Below are 20,263 nucleotides of genomic sequence, written 5' to 3' on the forward strand. Positions count from 1 at the left end.
TCTTCACCGCTGGGCCACCAGGGAAGCCCAAAAGGCGCTAGTCCAACAGTATTTCCTGCTGCCTAGACGTCTACTGTGTGAGGACAGTACAGTTTGTTGGTTCACTTTACTGCTGGTGGATATTTAGGCTATTTCCAATGCTTTATTATTATAAACAATGCTGCAAATGCACACGCGCAAGTGTTTCTCAAGGAAAAGTAGCATTTCTGATATGTTCACTGCTCTTAAGAAAGAAGCAACAGTGAAACTTCGGAGTTTAATTCATCCATGTGTCACAAAGTCCTCATGTGACATGATCCATGGTGAGGTGTGTCACAATTAATTTGACACTAGCAATGGTTAAATTTGGGAATGATTTTAAAAAGTAATTAGAATGGATCTGAGGTACCCTTAACAATAAAATTAACTTCCTCTCATCTATTCCAGTGTACTGTCTAGAGGAACAGTAAAGCACAAAGGAGTGTGTTGCATAAGTAACCACTCTTGCCTATCAATGGCAGAGAAAGGTGGAAGAAACATTGAGTGAATTAATAAATATTTTCAAAATGTCAGTTACCTAACATGAGGATGTGCGTTTACTCGGCCAGAGACTGAACACCTATTGGTAAGATACAGTGGGCCAAACAATATCTCTGATCTTGGCTAGGTGTACACAGAACCAAGCGAACTCGGGAGATGGGTGGTAATCTGGATAATTCTGGAGGAAGTGAAAGAAGAGAAGGCAGCAAGAGAAGCAAAGGGTGGAGAAAAGAAGAAGGAATGTTGTAGGAAAGAAGAGAAAAGAGGAAGAGAGAAAAAAAGGATATTCTGGAGTTATCAATTCAGGCCAATCCTAAACTATCTCCATCTTTAGCACTGGACAGTGAAAAAGTTCACATATATCAAAATTAACTATTTATCAGGGGTATATATTATTAACAATAATAGAAAATGTATTGAACATTTATCATATATACTTATATTCTGTTGCTACTTTTTACAATAATACACAGGATTATTATTATTCCCAATTTATGAGTTAGGAAATCAAAGCTCAGAATCATGCGGCTTGTTTGCTGTAGAGCTGGGATTCGGGGTCCAGGTCACACAAACTCTAGCATGTGCTCCTAACCAGGGCTTCTGTGAGCTCAGCTGTCAACCCTTAAGGACAAAAATGAAGATTCATTCATCTTTGTTCAGCCCTACACAGTGCCTGTCACAGAAATGGCAACTTGATGCGGACTGAATTGAAATGGATATTTGGAATGAAGATATGAAAGTATTGTGATATTTATCAGAGATCACTTTTATCTGCTATCCAAATCAGCCAGAATGAAGCGGAAACCATTTTTTTAAAAAATCTGCAAAAAAAAAAAATATATATATATAACAAATAAAAATAAAATAAAATAAAATAAAAAAATCTGCAAACACAAGTTAGGAAACATAAGTGACTTCCTAATTGGTCCTCAGACCAGAAAAATCCAATTTGGGGTAACCCTGGCCTTAGTTTTCTGCTAATTAGGGCGCTACCGCCATTCAGTCACTAGAAAGGTTTTGCCCAGATGAACGAAGTGACTGTCAGTGCGTAAATCAAATCATTCCACGACTCATCCATGGCTACTGTGGTTTGCCTGGTCTCGGTCATAGGTCTTGTTTTTTATTTTCCCTTATTGAAGCTGATTAGGTCTGAGTGCTGACCGAAGGGAGAGACAGGCCTGTCTATTTCCATGCTGTTAATTTTTGTTGTTGTAAGCAGCAAAGACCTAGAAACTCTGACAGACACCTACAAAATTTGTAAGTTGGTACAAAATGTATCTTCCTTAATCCCTGTCTTTTTTTTCTCCTGAGACCATTTTCCCCCTCCGCCACCTTAGAGGCATCCTCTGTCTATTACTACCACACTGAAAGCACCCCGTCTATCACTCTTCCTCCCTCCCCTTGTCTTTAACTCTCTGAGTGCTAAGTTGCTTCGGTCGTGTCTGACTCCATGCGACCCCATGGACCACAGCCCACCAGGCTCCTCTGTCCATGAGATTCTCCAGGCAATGATACTGGAGTGGGTTGCCATTTCCTTCTCCAGGGGATTTCTCCTGACCCAGGGATAGAACCCGTGTCTCTTATGGCTCCTGTATTGGCAGGTGGGTTCTTTACCACTAACGCCACCTGAGAAGCCCCATTTAACTCAAGGATCTAATAAACTTATTCAAGGTGGGGTATAAAGGAAAAACAATATTAGCATTTTCACTTTTCCCAGGGACCTTTTTTTTTAAATGCAGATGACTTTAGCTAAAGGATTAATATTCGTACTGTAAAATTCTAGGTATCAGGGAGGGTACTGTTTGTTAAGTCACGTCTCAGCTTCCCTCTTCTAGATTCTCCTCTGGGTGCTGCAGCAGGGAGGGAATCTGCCAACGACAATTCTATGTTGCATCTGGCTCTCTGATGTGTTCTGCCAGTAGGGGACACTGGAAGGGAAAAACACGGAGATCAAGGGACTTGGTCTTTCCTACCTGCCTGCGGTCCTTGTCGATGTCACCCCGGCAGTGGTTCTTCAGTCTCATAGTGGCAACTGGTTCCAGTTTTCATCTTTAAAAACACACCTCAAAGTAAACTCATAGCATTGCCCCATGCCCCAGAGGTACCAGCAGGGCAGTATCTCCTCAGAGGTCCAGGGCTCAGGCCGAGGGCGCCTCTGAGCTTCTGACGGTTCTGAAGATCCCACCTCTTTCTTCTGTTCCTTTAGCCCAGGGGCAGTAGTTGCTTCACTTTCTGAAGCTATTATCAGTGTGGCTTCCATGTTCCCTTTGTGACATGTCAGTCTTCTAATACCTATCTAATCAATTCTCTCTGTTAACCTGTTATTAAAATAATCGCTGAGTTTCGGTTTTCCTAAATGGAGACTGAGAGGTAAGGAAAGAAATAGGTTTGTGCAATAATTTAGATTCCACATAGAAGTGATATCACACGGTGTTTGGGAAAAAGGCTTTCTCTTAGAAATCATACCACACAAGCAGCCATTTATCCATCCTGCTTGTGCATCTGGAAGAAATATCACCATGGTATAAAGATGCTCTGCTATGTATAAAACAGATAAGCGACAGGATATGCTGCATAGCACAGGGAATTATAACCATCATCGTGTAATAACTTTTAATGGTGTATAATCTGCAAATACTGAATCACTATGCCGTACACCTGAAATACAATACTGTGAATCACTTGTACTTCATTTAAAAAAAAAGATGGCCTATGAATTTGAATTTTGAAAAATTCCAGTCCCATGTCTGATTTCTGTCCTATAGACTCTCTTCAGCCTGAGTATTTGCTAACTTTCACAGAAACTTCCTTTTCTAAAATCCTAGAAGGTCTTGTTACTAAAAGACAAAGCAAAATGGTATGACATAATCTAAGTCCTGAAAGAGTCCATAGACTACTGTGTTATATAAATGTGACAGGACAAAAAATATGAACATGGGCTATTCCTGAGTAGATTGATTATTCCTAATTGGCTGCTTTTCTTTGTGAGGATTACATCTCCCTACCCGTTATCATGGACCTGCAGCCCCCCTCCCTGGGGAGAAGTCCCATTCTCCTGCCCGTTTTCCTGTATGGCTGTGACGCTTGTTTGGCCAATGGAATATGAGCAGGAGTGACAGATGCTACATCTGAGCAGAAGTTGTCAGAGCCATTGTGTGGCTCAGTCATTACTTTTTCCCTCTGCTGTGAGAATGCACGCCTTACATACTAAGTGAATTAAATCAGAAAGACAAAGACAAACACTGTGTGGTATCACTTCCATGTGGAATCTAAAATATTCACAAATGAACCTATCCGTGAAACAGAAACAAACTCACATGGAAAAAAAATGACTTGTGGTTGCCAGAGTGGAGCGAGGAGGGGGGTGGGGCTGGGCTGGGAGTTTGGGCTGGTAGATCCAAACTACTAAATACAGAATGGATACACACAACGTCCTACTGTATACCCCAAGGAACTACAGTCAATATCCTGAGATAAACCATACTGGGTAAAAATATAAAAAAGAATGTTTTATATATATATATATATAACTGAGTCACTATGCTGTACAGCAGAAATAAACACAACATTATAAATCAACTATATTTCAATTAAAAAAAGAAAGAATGCATGCCTTAGGCACAAGCTGCTTCATTAGGCTAGATCTCGTAAGAAAGCAGACATGAGAAGCAGAGCCTCAGCCAACCCACAGCTAATGTGTTACATGAGCAAGAAATAAGCCAGCTACTGAGATGTGAGGGTGGCTTGTTCCTGCCGCAGAACCTAGCAAATCCAACTGGCACAATCTCTAACCCAACAAAAACAACCCTGTCATTTATGGCCTGATTTACCCTCTCATGAAAAGGATGGATCTTTTTTTCCTGGCAGAAAAGCTCTGTGAGTCCTCACGAAAGTGATGACAGAGATCAGTGAGGCTGGCAGAGAGGAACAATGAAAGAGAAGGAAAGAGAGGCTGTGCAGGCCGGGGTGAAGGAGGAGTGCACCTGCCGGGGGAGAAGAAACACGACACCTGAGCACAGGAGGGTGTGAAGGGAGGAGGGTGATGAGAACTTGCTGAGGACTATGTACTCAGCTTGTCTTCGTGTCCTCTGAGAAACTCGAGCAAAGATTGGAACTCCCCTCTAACAACTTCTGGCTGCTGCGCTGAGCTTTGTGCAACACACAGACATGGGTGAAAACAAATACATGTGTACAATCAATGCCATGATCAAAGCATTTACAAAGGCTAATTGACCCAGAAGTTGGATGCCATCTGCATGAAACCTAAGAGGCCTTATAAAGACAGGGGCATCAGGACCAGCACCAGGGGAAGAACAGGTTTCCACCAGGGTGAGAGGAATGATAGCCTTGCTCAGCAAGAGGGAGCACTAGTCACGGGGCCTTAAGGTACCCCTGCTGCCCAGCTTGCTCCTTGGAAGGCAAGCTATGACAAATCTAGTATATTAAAAAGCAGAGACATCACTTGGCCAACAAAGGTCCATATAGTCAAAGCTATGGTTTTTCCAGTAGTCATGTATGGATGTGAGAGCTGGACTATAAAGAAGGCTGAGCACTGAAGAACTGATGTTTTCAAATTGTGGTGCTGGAGAAGACTCTTCAGAGTCTCTTAGACTACAAGGAGATCAAACCAGTCAATCCTAAAGGAAATCAACCCTGAATATTCACTGGAAGGACTGATAGCTGAAGCTGAAGCTCCAATACTTTACTTACCTGATGGGAAGGGCCAACTCATTGGAAAAGACCCTGATGCTGGGAAAGACTGAAGGCAAAAGGAGAAGCGGGCAGCAGAGAATGAGATGGCTAGATAGCATCACCGACTCAATGGAAATGAATCTGAGCACACTCCAGGAGACGGTGGAGGACAGAGGAGCCTGCCGGGCTACAGTCTGTGGGGTTGCAAAGGGTCAGACACGACTTAGCGACTGAACAACAAGCAGCTGGCATGGTGTAGGATCATCCAGTCTGCCCGGCCCAGGAGACTGGGGTAAAGGAGGGAGAAGCTGCTCTATGTGCCACGCCAAGAAGTCTGAACTTGATCCCAAAGGACACAGGGAACCTTTGAAAGCTGCTAAGCGAGGAAGAGATGCTGCCACATGGGGCAGAGCATGGAATTCACTGCTGAGTGTGCCCGGCTAAGCAGCTGAGGACAGGAGGAAATCCATCATAAGCTCTGCCAGCCAACCTGTGGGCTGCGGATTCCTGGAGGAAGGGGATTATTCACAAGCGCTGGATGGGCTGGTGATGGGAGCCCAGCGGATGACCTGTGACATGAGTGTGGTGAACAGACTGGGGGGTAGGGAGAGACGGAGTGAGCCAGGAGACTGAGAATTGTTCGTGCAGGAGTTAGAGGCCAATTCAGTGAAGGCAGTGGCAGTGAGGTCAGCAAGGAAGAACTAGGACCAAAAGGCTTTGGCGATGATGGTGGACAGTGAGGAAGATGGCCATCGTGTAGCGGTGGTAGCCTTAGTTAGCCGTGGGAAACACAAAACTGACGGCGTGGGTGCTGTGAGGAAAGCAGGAAATGAGAACTGGGGACAAAGACACTGCTAAGACATGGTCCTGAATGAGTGGTTACTTAAGCACTCTTCACCAAGGCTGCAGGTTTAGCTCTGTCCCCTTCTTAGTACCACTCTCAGAGGTTAGAAGTGCCCTGCCCAGGCTCAGGACCCCTCAGGACCCCACATCAACAGGCCTCCCCCAGCTGACTGCTCCTCATGGTGGGGTGAGCTGTCAGCAAGGCCAAGGGTGTGAGCCCACCAGAACCCACCCAAAAAGTGCCGAGGCCACTTCCAGGTCTTTAGGGGCCTCTACTCAGGCCCATCCACCCGCAGATGCCTCTGTTACTGACAGTGCCAAGCAGGGGTGTGGATGGCGCCTGGGCTAGGCGATGGGGTGTCTACATGTGTGAATCTGAGCTCCCCGCTACCCCCAGTGTGAGCTGGAGCTGTGGGTGGGAAGAGAACAAGTCAGGCTATGGGGAAGTGGAGGGACTTTTCCTCCACAGCCAACAGTGAGGATCCCGTGAACTTGGACTTCAAGGTCTTTATGCAGCTGTGTTTCTCGAGGGAGAAGGAAAGACTGTGTTTTACTTAATTGTTAACATGATGTATTACTTTTAATTATTGAGACACAAGGTCCACAGGCTTCATTTGGACTCTTGCCCCAGGCCTTACAGTTGTTACTGGCAGGGCTTGCCCTTTGCTTAGATTCAAGATGAGTGATTTAAAAGAGATGAATCTATTGTCTTTCGTCCCCAAACTCTAATGAAGATAAATGAGAGCCAGCAGGGCAGGTAAGGCTGAGCTTGAGGAATCCAACTCTTTGGGAAAGATGGTTTCCAGCTCCTGCCCACTGTGTAACTCAGACAACTGGTCACCCTCTCTGGTCCATGCCCTCAGTGGCTGTATAAAGACCTCGAAGTCCAAGTTCACAGGATCCTCACTGTTGGCTGTGAAGTCGCTCCACTTCCCCGCAGCCTGACCTCTTCTCTTCCCAGGCACAGCTCCATCTCACGCTAGTGTGGGGCTCAGACTCAACACATGTGGACACCCCATCCCCAGCCTGGGCGCCATCCACACCCACTGCTTGACACTGTCATACGATACACCAGTCTCATGGGGAGTCTGGTATTTAGTGAGCACTTAAACATTAGCTGGGGTATCATGGAAGGGGCAGGAGTTACCCCGAAACCCACTTGTTCCTATGTGGCCCTGGGTAAGCTATCTAATTCTCTGAGTCTGGGTTCCACATCTCCATAAACGGAGGATAATAAAATTATGTTGCAGTGTTGCTGCAGAAGTCAAAGGACATAATGAATAAAGAACGTGCGGCACAGAGCCCGGCACTGGGTGCCTAAAGGCCCAACGTTCTCCTCCTCCTCTGACCGCTGTGATTCCACGTGACATCATGCACATGTCACTGCATCATACACATTCCACCCCAGGTACGAGGCTGGGCCCTTTACCGCCTACTGAAGTTACTGTTTCCTTATTCTACGCTATTTAAATTTGGCAAATCTTCCCTTTTCCTTTAGGTGTTCTAAGTTGCCTCTTACCACTTTGATGAGTCTAACAGCCTCTTTCCTACCAAATTTAACACGCTCAAGTTAATATTTTAACTAAATAGATACATATATACAAATATACATGGGGCGCCCCTGAAATGGCTCAGTGGTAAAGAATATGCCTGCAGTGCAGGAGATGAGACTTCCATCTCTGGGTTGGGAAGATCCCCAGGGAAGGAAATGGCAACCACTCCAGTGTTCTTGCCTGGGAAATCCCATGGACAGAGGAGCCTGGTGGGCTACAGTCAATGGTGTTGCAAAGAGTTGTACACGACTTAGCTACCAAACAACATAAATATACATATGAACATACAGTAACATAACTATTGTTCTACTATAGCACAGTGCTTGTACAGAATACAAAAGCACTTATTAAATTAATAAGCTAATAAATGTTAAAGAACTGTTTATTCAAAGATGGATAGATGGCAATAAAAGAATTCTAAGAGACTTATTCAAAGTCAGTCACACAAACACTAAGAGAACACGGCTGACGAACCAGCGGATCTCCAAACACACAAAAGGACACTTTCCCCACATGATTCGGTGACCTCTCTGTGCCTTCAACTGAAGTCACTGTTATGTGCTCCCTAAAAGGAGCTACATCATCTTTAAGAAACATACATCTCAGGCTACGCAGCTTGCTGCACTTTCATCTCAGTTTAAAACTTTCTAGGAAAGAGATCTGCTTCCCCTGACTCTGTGGATCAATACCAACAAGCTGCATACTGAGGATTCTAATGCAGAATAAGTGTGTGTGATACAGTGAGTGTTTCGAGATGGCTCAAAGTCATGGGGGCACTAAAAGAACATTAATCCTACAGAAATCAATCTCAGCCTCTCTGTGCCTAAAGGACTCTCAAGATTTCAGATCAATGAAAACAACACAAAAACTCCAAACACTGAAAAGAAAATACAGTTAAAAGTACATGCTAGAAAAATCAGTATCTTTAGACAGCTAAGCTGAGAGGCTTTAGAAAATATGCACATGTTATTGATAAATAAATGCAAAATGGTAATGTTACCTGGCTTAGTTCAGGCTGCTATAACAAATTACCATAGACAGGTGGCTAAGTCGCTTCCATCACGTCCGACTCTGCAACCCTATGGACCATAACCTCCCGGGCTCCTCTGTCCATGGGATTTTCCAGGCAAGATTACTGGAGTGGGTTGCCATTCCCTCCTTCTGGAAATGATCCTGACACAGGGATCAAACCGAGGTCTCCTGCACTGCAGGCAAATGCTTCACTCTCTGAGCTAGGGGGCAGCACTTGGAACCTCGTAGAGCGAAAGTGAAAGTCGCTCAGTCGTGTCCGACTCTTTGTGACCCCATGGACTATACAGTCCATGGACTTCTCTAGGCCAGAATAATGAAGTGGGTAGCCTTTCCCTTCTCCAGGGGATCTTCCCAACCCAGGGACAAACCTAGGTCTCCTGCATTGCAGGTAGATTCTTTACCAGCTGAGCCACAAGAGAAGCTCAAGAACACTGAAGTGGGTAGCCTATCCCTTCTCCAGTGGATCTCCCAACCCAGGAATTGAACCAGGGTCTCCTGCATTGTAGGCAGATTCTTTACCAACTGAGCTATCAGGGAACCTAGTAAGCATCATATACATAGCAGCTGTCATTAATCCTTCAATAAACTCCCTACTGTTGTGCTGAATTACCTTGTCTGAAATTGAGTTTGAGAGGAGTCTTCTGAACTACAATGCTTCAATAAAATGACTGCCCCTAAAGCTAACCCCCTTGGAGAAGGAAATGGCAACCGACTCCAGTATTCCTGCCTGGAAAATACCATGGACAGAGGAGCCTGGCAAGCTACAGTTCATGGGGTCACAAAGAGGCAAACACAACTTACAGACTATACAACAACAATGTTGACAGCCTCGGGACCCTCAGCTGGCTAGTGAAGGAGAGTCCTCTGTGGGACAGACATTCAGGTGTTCACACAATCATGGCTGATAAGCAGCCTGTGGAACCCCTTCTGGCGACGTCACATAAAATGAACAAATGGCATCATGCATTGGCTTTTAAACATGCATACCCAAAGGTTTGCTTTTATTGCTCCTCAAACATGAATATATATTCAAATGGAAGGTGAGGCTATTTGCTTGTTAATCAGTTTCCAACTTTCATTTTTGTAAACCGTCGTTCAAACATCAAAGATGTACAAGGAGGTTAGTTTAGGGTAGACTGCAGTTTTCTGCTGAAGATACACCTAAACTCCTGCAGAAGGTTATGGCCATGAGCGATTAATTCTGCAGGAGGCCACTGAGTGGCCCACCAGAAAGAGCCCCCAGAGAAGCCTTTAGGAGGCGTTTGCTCTAAAGACATCGCTGAGGACATGCCACACCGCCATTGGGATCTGGTGCCTGATGAGCTGAGGTGCAGCTGATGTAATAATAATAACAGAAATTGAGAGCACAATAAATGTACTATGCTTGAATCATCTCAAAACCATCCATCCTCCTTCCAGTCTGTGGAAAAATATCTCCCTTGAAACTGGTTCCTGGCACCAAAAAGGTTGGGGACTGCTGCCTGAGATGTTTACACTGCTGCCTAGCTCCAAGTCTAGAAGGAAAAGAAAGGTATGTAAGCCAACTTCATGTCAAATGATCTTTTTATACTGTCCATTTCGTATATGGACATGGCACATGAGATTAAGATGTCTGAGGCATGAGTTAAATATCTTGGGGTCAGGCATTAGTCCTCATAACAGAATTTAGGGAAGGAAAGATGATCAATCAGTTAGCAGAACTGAGACAAAAAAACGAATCAGTAAGCCAGGGGTATTTTGAAGGTGAGCACGGAGGCCATCATTGACCATTTCACTGTGTTTTTCAGCCCTTCCTCTGGGTGCCCTGGGTCTGGCAGATGAACGAACTTGACTCTAGAGCCTGAGCTCTGTCCTGCTGCAGTGGCAAGAACGCCAGTTCTGCTGATTCTTGTAGGTCCTGTTCTCTTGGGTGCTGTGATCATTCCGGTGCCACCGGCGGCTAGGCACACAGCTCCTTCCCTCAAAGGTTCGGTCTAGCAGGGAGAGAAAGGCATGTGGAGAAATTCCATTCCAAGTACACGTATGACTGAGTCACCATGCTATACACGTGAAACCAACACAACATTGCAAATCGACTACACTCCAAAAACTCTTACATTATCACTACTGGCCTTCCGTTACATCATCACTACTGGCCTTCAGTTACAACATCACTGCTGGCCTTCAGTTACATCATCACTGCTGGCCTTCAGTTACATCATCACTACTGGCCTTCAGTTACATCATCACTACTGGCCTTCAGTTCAGTCAGCTCAGTTCAGTCGCTCAGTCATGTCTGACTCTTTGCGACCCCATGGGCTGCAGCACACCAGGCTTCCTTGTCCATCATCAACTCCCAGAGCCTACTCAAACTCATGTCTATTGAGTTGGTGATGCCATCCAACCATCTCATCCTCTGTCATCCCCTTCTCCTCCTGTCTTCAATCTTTCCCAGTCTCAGGGTCTTTCCAAGGAGTCAGTTCTTCACATAAGGTGGCCAAAGGATTGGAGTTTCAGCTTCAGCATCAGTCCCTATAATGAACATTCAGGCCTGAATTCATTTAGGATGGACTGGTTAGATCTCCTTGCAGTCCAAGGGACTCTCTAGAGTCTTCTCCAACACCACAGTTCAAAAGCATCAATTCTCCAGTGTTCAGCTTTCTTTATGGTCCAACTCTCACATCCATATATGACTACTGGAAAAACCAGAGCTTTGACTAGACATACCTTTGTTGGCAAAGTAATGTCTCTGCCTTTTAATATGCTGTCTATTGTCAGTCATAACTTTTCTTCCAAGGAGCAAGCGTCTTTTAATTTCATGGTTGCAGTCACCATCTGCAGTGATTTTGGAACCCAAAAAATAACACCTGTCACTGTTTCCATTGTTTCCCTCATCTATTTGCCATGAAGTGATGGGACCGGATGCCATGATCTTAGTTTTCTGAGTGTTGAGCTTTAAGCCAACTTTTTCACTCTCCCCTTTCACTTTCATCAAAGGTGCTTTAGTTCTTCTTCGCTTTCTGCCATAAGGGTGGTGTCGTCTGCATATCTGAGGTTATTGATATTTCTCCCAGCAATCTTGAACCCAGCTTGTGCTTCATCCAGCCCAGCATTTCTCAAGATGCACTCTGCATATAAGTTAAACAAGCAGAGTGACAATATACAGCCTTGACGTACTCCTTTCCCGATTTGGAAACAGTCTGTTGTTCCATGCCCAGTTCTAACTGTTGCTTCTTGACCTGCATACAGATTTCTCAGAGGCGCGTCAGGTGGTCTGGTATTCTGATCTCTTGAAGACTTTTCCACAGTTTGTTGTGATCCACACAGTCAATGGCTTTGGCATAGTCAATAAAGCAGAAGTAGATGTTTTACTGGAATTCTCTTGCTTTTTTGATGATCCAACGGATGTTTGCAATTTGATCTCTGGTTCCTCTGCCTTTTCTAAATCCAGCTTGAACATCTGGAAATTCATGGTTCACATATTGCTGAAGCCTGGCTTGGAGAATTTTGAGCATTACTTTGCTAGCATTTGAGATGAGTGTAATCATGTGGTAGTTTGAGCATTCTTTGGCATTGCCTTGTCTCTGGGATTGGAATGAAAAGTGACCTTTTCCAGTCCTGTGGCCACTGGCCTTCAGAGCTAGATAATTCTTTGTTGGGGCTTCTGTGAAGGATGCTGAGCAGTATCCTTGCCCTCCATCCCCTTACGTACCAGTGGCACTCCCCACCCTAAGTTTAGACAACCAAAAATGTTTCCAGACATTGCCAAGTCACTCCCTTGATTGAGAACCAGTGATTTATAATTTAGTGTTGGTGACCTACAGCTAAAATGGAAGCTCCAGGAAGGCAGGAATTTTTGCCTGTTTATTCATTGTTGATTCCCAAGTGTCCAGAACAACAATTGGCATGGAACATGTGAATGAAGGAACATTTGTTTAAACACATGCACACACAACAAACATATGCTTCAGATGCTTCCATTTGGAAGTGATCAATGTTTAATTTTACCTCACTTTTTATGGCTTTTCATCAAAATAAAATCAAGGTAATGATAGAAATTTTAAAATTCAGGGAGGAATATTTTTCTCTGTATCTAACACAAACATTTTTCTGAAAGGCAATTCAGAATTGATCTCTTTCTTGAAAGAGTATACTATATATACATTATAAAAAGTGACATGACTCTTTTCCTAATTTCCTCTTCTCTGTTTCCCAGTAGAAAACCTTTATTATGAGTATTGACCTTAGAAAGTCAATACTCAAGGGTATTACTCAAGGGTATTACTGCTGATGCCATTTTAAGAATGAAGGACAGAGCTACTGAAACAGGCCAATACTCACAGGCAAGAAGAAGAAGAGGAATAAATTAATTCCTGAATGGACTTGTCTGTCACAGTCATCTGATTTGACCAGAGTTTAATTTATCTCAGAGAGTTGGTGGGCCTGCCTGAGGGCTGTCACATGATAAAAAATAGTAGAGAGAGAGTTCTTAAGGAGAGTGTAGGTGCGATTTTGCATCCACCATACCAACCACCACTAGGGGAAATTTGGCAATGTCTGGAGACATTTTGATTTTAGCAACTAAGGAAGGGTAGGGAGGCAGGACACTGCTATTTGCATCTAATGGATAGAAGTCATGGTGCTATTAACCGTCCTACAATGCACAGGGCGGTCCCCCACAACAAGATTTACTCAGTCGAAAATGTCAGCAGTGCCGAGGTTGAGAGACCCTGCAATAGAGCATGATGTTTAAGAGCATGGGGTCTGATACCTCTCTGTGCGAATCTGAATTCCTACTTCACCACGGTCCAGTTGTTTGGCAAACTAATTTTCCTTTTCCTCCTGGGCACAAAAGTAGTTACATTAGCACTCCTCAAGTTAGGGGTAACTACACGACAAATTCTGGTGCATGAAATGTGGGCCAAAGTGCTGTCCACCACTTCTAAAACTGGCTCATTAAAACTTCCTTCAAAATCATTCATCTCTTTTTCCCTTCCATAAACCAGATGCAAAGGATCTAGAGGCAGAGTCACTAGACAGAAAGAGCCTGGGTACCTGAATGACTGTCTGGAGCAGAGACAATGCCCCTCCCTCCCTGTGGTGACCTGCAGTAGACCATGGTATGAAGAACAGACAGACAGACAGACTTCTACAGCATTAAACCACTGATGCTTGGGGCTTGATCAGGTAGGTGGGCTAGGGTCACCTCCTGCAGGTTTCTTAACCTCTCTGTGCCTCGATTTCCTCATCTGCAAAGTGGTGATGATAATACCATCTCTCCCATGAGGATTAAAGTTTTTAAAATAGTATCTGGCATCTAATAAGAGTTTTCCCATCTGAGGGCCCACTGTCAGTGACACCATATAAAATGACTAATGGCATTATATGTTAATTTAGAAAGCTAGACTATTTGGTTTTTAATAAATTCTTTTCAATTCTTTTGTATAATGTAGTTCAAAGTACAAAAATTTAAGATTAGATTTATTCGACTGAACTGAACTGATGTTATCCTTACTACTTTTATCCTCATTTTATTCATTTAAGTACCTGTCATATGCTAGGTGCTGTGTTAAATATTGGAGAGAGAATTATGAGCAGAAACAGACATAGCCTAAGCCTCCATAGAGTTCAAAGCTTGCCTCAAGAGTTAGGAATTAACCATATAATACCCAAATTATAAAATCTCAAATATGAAAAACGTTACATGGGAAGCACACTGCTAAAAGAGTACAAAGCAAAGAGAAATGGTCTTTGGAAGGATGGAAGGAGGGTTTTCCTGGAAGGAGGCTTCAGAGCTGAGTTTGAAGGATGAATAAGAATAAACTTGGGGAAGGGGGAAGGAATGAGAAAGGAATTCAAGGAGAGGAAACAGCATATGCAAATGTCCTGAGGTCAATTATATCCAAAGAACTGAGAGAAGCTATATATGTCTAGATTGTAAGAAGTGAGGGGAGGAAGGCAGTCAAGGCAGATAAGGCTGGAGAGAAGTTGGCTGCATGGCCAGGCCATTCAAGGCCTTGTAGGTCATCCTCAATAATTTTCATATTTTTTTCTAAACAGGGTGAAGTAACATGATTAGATAAGCATTTTAAAAAAACCTCATTTTGTATGCTTTTAAAGAAAATGGAATGGAGGTAGGCAAGGGTGGAGCCAGGGGACCTATTCTTTCTGGGTTACAGAGGTGAGATTGTGGTGGCAGAGATGACTGGATTAAAGAGACACTTAGGATAAAAACTCATTAGCCTTTGGAGTTATCTTAGATGTGGGAAGTGGAGGTGAGGGAGGTGTCTAGAGTAGATTCCATACCTTGGTTTCAGCAATTGGACAAATATTATGCCACTTACTGGACAGGTGACAATGGACAGGGACCACTTTAGAGGAGAAAATGTCATGTTTGGTTGGAGATGAGTATGCAGTGAGCTAACCTCACATCATCTTTATTCTTTGCTCAAAATATGATTCTCCTATTTTCATTTCTATCTATTCATCTATTTTCTCATTTAACAAATCATTATAAAGTACCGACTCTGGGACTCAAAAATGGTGATACAGACACAGTCTTTAGAGGAGCTTATGGTCTAGGAGAAAGCAATGAAAATGGATACTATTAAGAATTATGATAGCAAAAATATTATTACCAAGACACAGAAGAGTGTACTTCACCAAGACTCAGGGTTGGGGGTTGGAAATTATGGAAGATTCTCTGGAGGAAACGTCTCTGATACAATGTGCCAAGAAGGGAGCCTCGGGGAAAGGATATTCCAGGTGAGGGAAGAGAATGGAATCAAGGAGGGCACAGAGAGATACTGAGGTCAAAGCAGTTCAGTGTGGCCAAAGCATACAACAGGGGAATGGAAGCAGGGACTAGTGGGCCAACCTAGGATTCCGGGTTTCATCCTGAGAGCAGAGTATTTTTAAGGCTCTCTTCTACTTTGGTCATTATTTATTAAACATCCCATTGTCTCTTCTCCTACATTCATGTACACTCACATTCACACATACACACATACCCTTATATTTCTATTATCCTTTTTTAAATTCCTGGACTAACATAATATCAAATATTCTGCAAAGAAACCACATGAGATTTTGGACAGCATTTGGAAAACCAGGGATCATGTTGTAACTCCCAGAGCTCATTAGCCAGCACTTCTGATCACTTCAAACCCATTAAAATCACTCTTGAACCATCCTTAGGGAAATCTTTTTCTAATTGCACCAAACCACTATTTCCAACTGGACAGCCTGTGTTCTTCAAATCTTACTTATATACATTCATTAAAGGATGTTGTCCATGTGGCATGTTAATTTTCAGAGAGAAAGAAATCCCCACTGCCCATAACATTCAAGACACTTGTTGAGTTTTTCCTCTCCCAACAGCACAGAGAACTGCCTCAACTATCTTCCCAGTCCCACTGAGGTCTGGTTCTGAGGTTTTCTTTGTTCCAACTGTCCCTCTGCTTTTTCCTCCTTGGTCTCCTACGTTGGAAGCTCATCTTCCACCGATCACTCTTTTTTTCAAACAATGATGCCAGGTTTTCTCATACCCTATGCCCCAAAACAGAAAACCACCTGTGGTTTTTTCAAACACCCTGTTCTGATTCATGCCTTTGTAGTTTTAAACATATGTTACCCCCTCTTTTTAGGATATGCTTTGCCCTTACCTACATGGACAAGTGTTATCCGTCAAGGCTCATCTCAAACATTTTCTTCTCATGACCCACCCTTATCTTTAACCAATCTCCCTCCAAATCTGGAGGATGGAGCAAGCCCTCTTGTAAGTCACCTTCAACATACTTTTATAGTGATTTAAAGTGGCCTGCTCTCAGAGGAATGGATAAAGAAGACGTGGTACATAGTTACAATGGAATATTACTCAGCCAAAAAAAGAACAAAATAATGCCATTTGCAGCAATGCTGATGAACTTTAAAATTACCATACTAAGTGAAGTAAGTCAGTCAGAGAAAGACAAGTACCATATAACATCACTCATATATGGAATCTAATTTTTAAAATGATATAAATAAACTTACTTACAGAACAGAAACAGACACACAAACATTTTGAAAACAAACTTATGGTCACCAAACGGGGAAACATGATGGGGAAGAATAAACTAGGAGTCTGGGGTTAACACACATCACTGCTATATATAAAATAGGTGACCAAAAAGAACCTATTGTATAGCACGGGGAACTCTACTCAATATTCTATAATAACCTATCTGGGAGAAGAATCTGAAAAAGAAGGAATATATGCATATGCATAACTGAACCACTATGTTATACACCTGAAACTGACGCAACATTGTAAATCAACTACACTCCAGTAAAATTTAAAATTAGGTAAAATGGTCTACTCTATTTACTAGGTGGGGTCAAGGTTCTGTATTATTTACTATATTTTGTTGATATATGCCCTGTGACTGGCTAGAAGTAGGCATCCAATTAGCAACTGTTGAATGAAACAATTATTCAGTGAATAAATACCCAAACATGTCAAAAAAAGCTTCTCAAATATATGTGAGAGATGGCTGAATACCACTATCCCACAGGCTATTAGTCCTCATTTATTATATAGTTTAAAATATCCATAAAGGTGTAATTCTCAGTTCTAGTTCCGAGGGATCCTGATGGGCGACCAGGCACTTCTGATTGATAACTCTGTTGAGAAACTTTGTTCTAAAGCCAGAATATTACACAACATAACCAGCGTGAAGACAAGTAGTGGGAAACCTTCTCTTTCATTTACCTGTGTTCCTCTGAAGTAAAACAACCCCCAGGTGCACACCGTACATTTCACGGATTCTTTCATCTACCCATGCATCCATCTAAAACTTTTGAGACCCTCCTACAATCTGCTAGGCATCCTCTCAGGCAGGTGAGAAGCAAAGTGAACCTCTGCATGTAAATCAGACTCTTCTCCAGAAGGATTTAAAAACAAACACCGGCTTGTGTAAGAAACTTCAAGATGAACAGCACACAGCGAGGGTTTAAACGCAGAGTGGGGAGACGTCAGCTTTCATCTGTCCTTTTCTCTTAAGAAAACATCCTAGGTCCTGATCTCGGGGTTAACAAGAAATCCTGCTCAGTTCCTATTTCCCACGGAGGATTTAACTAGGATTTCAAGGCTGGGCTGTGAGCTTCATGTCTTCTTCAATAACCCTTTTAAATGTTCACATAGCGGGGCTTGTTTGGCATCAGTCTAACTTGTGGGGACCTGGGGTTTGGCTGAGTTACAGGCTTATGGCATTTCTTCCCTTGCATTACACATTATACATTTTGATGCAGAGCATCTATTCTTTGATTTTTCTTTTCTCCTTCACCCTCCAGAAATCCAAGACTTTAACTGATTTTCTGTTGCTGAAATGTGCCTTGCACTCTCTGCAACTTGGCAATGCTATTTGGTTTATATTTTTCCCAAAGTCAGCAACCTAGTTTTTAAAAAAACTCTTGTCACCCTTTTTCTTTCCTTCAGGTAAGTCATTTTTATGGAGGCTGTAGCTATAGCTGAAACAGGAAGTGCCAGGAATTCCTGAAGTCCGGCTGAAAGCGAGGCCAGGCTCACCTGATTTATCCTCCTTTTAAGAGGCTGTCTTGGCCTGGTTGTTTATAGCCTCTGGCACGGCTTTCTCTCCTACCACCGACCCTGCCCCCTGGCCATGATTTCCTGTCACATCAAAAGCTTCAGAGTCAATTCTTTGTCACTTTTGCAATTCTTCAAAGGCTCCATTACTTAGCTAACCCCTTCCTCCCCCAACCACACAAGTACAAAGTGACCAATCACTGCTCAGAGACTGATGGATATGAGTCCAGAAGCCGGCTGCTAGGTTATGTCACTTTTTCTGGGGCAACGTGGTGAGTTGCTGAAGAAAGGGGAGTTGAGAGGTGAACTGAGATTTTTTTTTCTTTTTTAACTCAACAACCCCTCGTTTCAACAGGGCAAGGAATAGACCAGCTTCCCTATGGGCTGGCTCGAGGCAGATGAGCCTGCAGAGGGCTCTGAGCACTGGGCTTTGGCGGAGCCACAAGACAAAAGGAGCCTGCGTCTCTGAATCACCATGCAGAAGGTGGCGCACCCAACACACATGAACGAGCATTCTACTGTGTTGAGCTGCTGAGACGTGGAAATTGTTACAGCAGCCTGCTTACCCTAAAAGGGATGTGAACGCACAACACGACTGCTGGGGGAGACGGGCCCTAGGCTGTTCCGTCCAAGGACCAAGGAATCAGAGGCGTGCAGGAGGGGATCTACCATGGCTGCATGAACTTAGTAAGACAAGGGCTTTCGCAGGCAACACTCACTGATGGATCCTTTGCTGGCTGAAAGGGGCAGTGTAGCAGTCATTCTCCTCCAGGTCTGGCAGTGTCTCCTTGTCCAGCCTCATTGGCTTCTTAGGTAACCATCTCCGAAACCTGCTTATTTGTTTATCGATCCTGTGGTACATGAAAGGCAAGACCAAAGGGTACAGCATGTCAGCATTGCCCCAAAACACAGGAGGGAGGTCTCCACAGAGCCGTAATTATGACCCACACACTCGACATGCTCACTGCACTCAGGAAACCCCCACTCGACACACAGAAGGAAGCGAGCCGAGACCCAGTGCTCTGATTGCCCATGACATCACTGCCATGAGTCACATGTCTACCCACACGCCAGTGGATGGCCAAGGAGTCAGAACGCGGTCGGAAGGCTCCGGAAAGGAAGTGGACAGTCCCTGCAGCAAAGCAGCCAAGACCTTAAGTTCTTCCATCCTGCAGATTCTAGAAACTCAGTGTGTGCCTGGACAATCTCCCCATCCAAGGTCAGGGAAGAGCTGAAGCTCTAGTTGGCTTCGGGGGCGGGGCAGAGACAGCACATCCAGCGTGGACTGTGCGCAGAGAGCTCAACGCCACCGTTTGCTTTCTGGCCCTCGTGCCTTCCCCGGACAGCCTCTCAGCAGACGGCATGCTTTTGTTTTTGTTTTTTTAACTTTCATGTCTCTTCTCAAGCTGACCCCATGGTTCTCACGGTGCTGGGGCGTCAGGACACACATGTGTCACTCTGGCCCGAGTACACAATGACGCCAAGCCAAAAAAACCCAACACTGTCCCCAAAGCAGTTTTCAAGCCATGATCTGCCCCCCTGGCGGCCTCCCCATCCCCTCTGACTTCTGATGAAAACATCTGGCCTCCACGTGACCCGATTCTCACCCACTCACAGCCAACTACTAGAAAGGCAAACACCACAACAGACTTTGAAATGATTATGCCACCTCAGGTACCTACACCACTGAACTTTTTTTTCCCCTAAGAGCACACACCAATAGCATCTCTGTGAGGCAGACTGAAGAGGGACCATTCTCATTTACACATCATAAAAGAGACCTATGGTGGGGTAATTATCCAGCCCAAGTTACTCAGACAGTGAATAAAGTCAGAACCAAAATGCAGATTCTAAACTTTTGATTTTAAAGATCATGCCCATCACAGTAGTTGATAACGGGAATCTTCACTTAAGGGCTATGGAAGAGACACATTTCTCTGGGGATGAAAAACCTTTAAATGCCTTCTAAGTCTATTAACTGAAAACATATGAAATCTGGGCATCTTTTATTTTTCTCCCCAATTAAAATGATTCACATGGCAATTTCTCCTTTACAGTG

The 20,263-nt window shown here is 43.8% G+C and overlaps 1 protein-coding gene across 1 annotated transcript in view; it reads right to left on the bottom strand.

Moving 5' to 3' along the window:
• The window catches only part of ANO4 (anoctamin 4), a 417,984-nt gene that overhangs the window by 108,778 nt on the left and 288,943 nt on the right, over nucleotides 1-20,263 (bottom strand). The window contains exon 10 of the mRNA XM_043882273.1: nucleotides 18,924-19,055. Coding sequence (XP_043738208.1) covers nucleotides 18,924-19,055 — 132 coding nt within the window. The remainder of the gene's footprint in view (nucleotides 1-18,923; nucleotides 19,056-20,263) is intronic.

Source organism: Cervus elaphus, chromosome 22 (assembly GCF_910594005.1).
Source record: "Cervus elaphus chromosome 22, mCerEla1.1, whole genome shotgun sequence".
Taxonomy (NCBI): domain Eukaryota; kingdom Metazoa; phylum Chordata; class Mammalia; order Artiodactyla; family Cervidae; genus Cervus; species Cervus elaphus.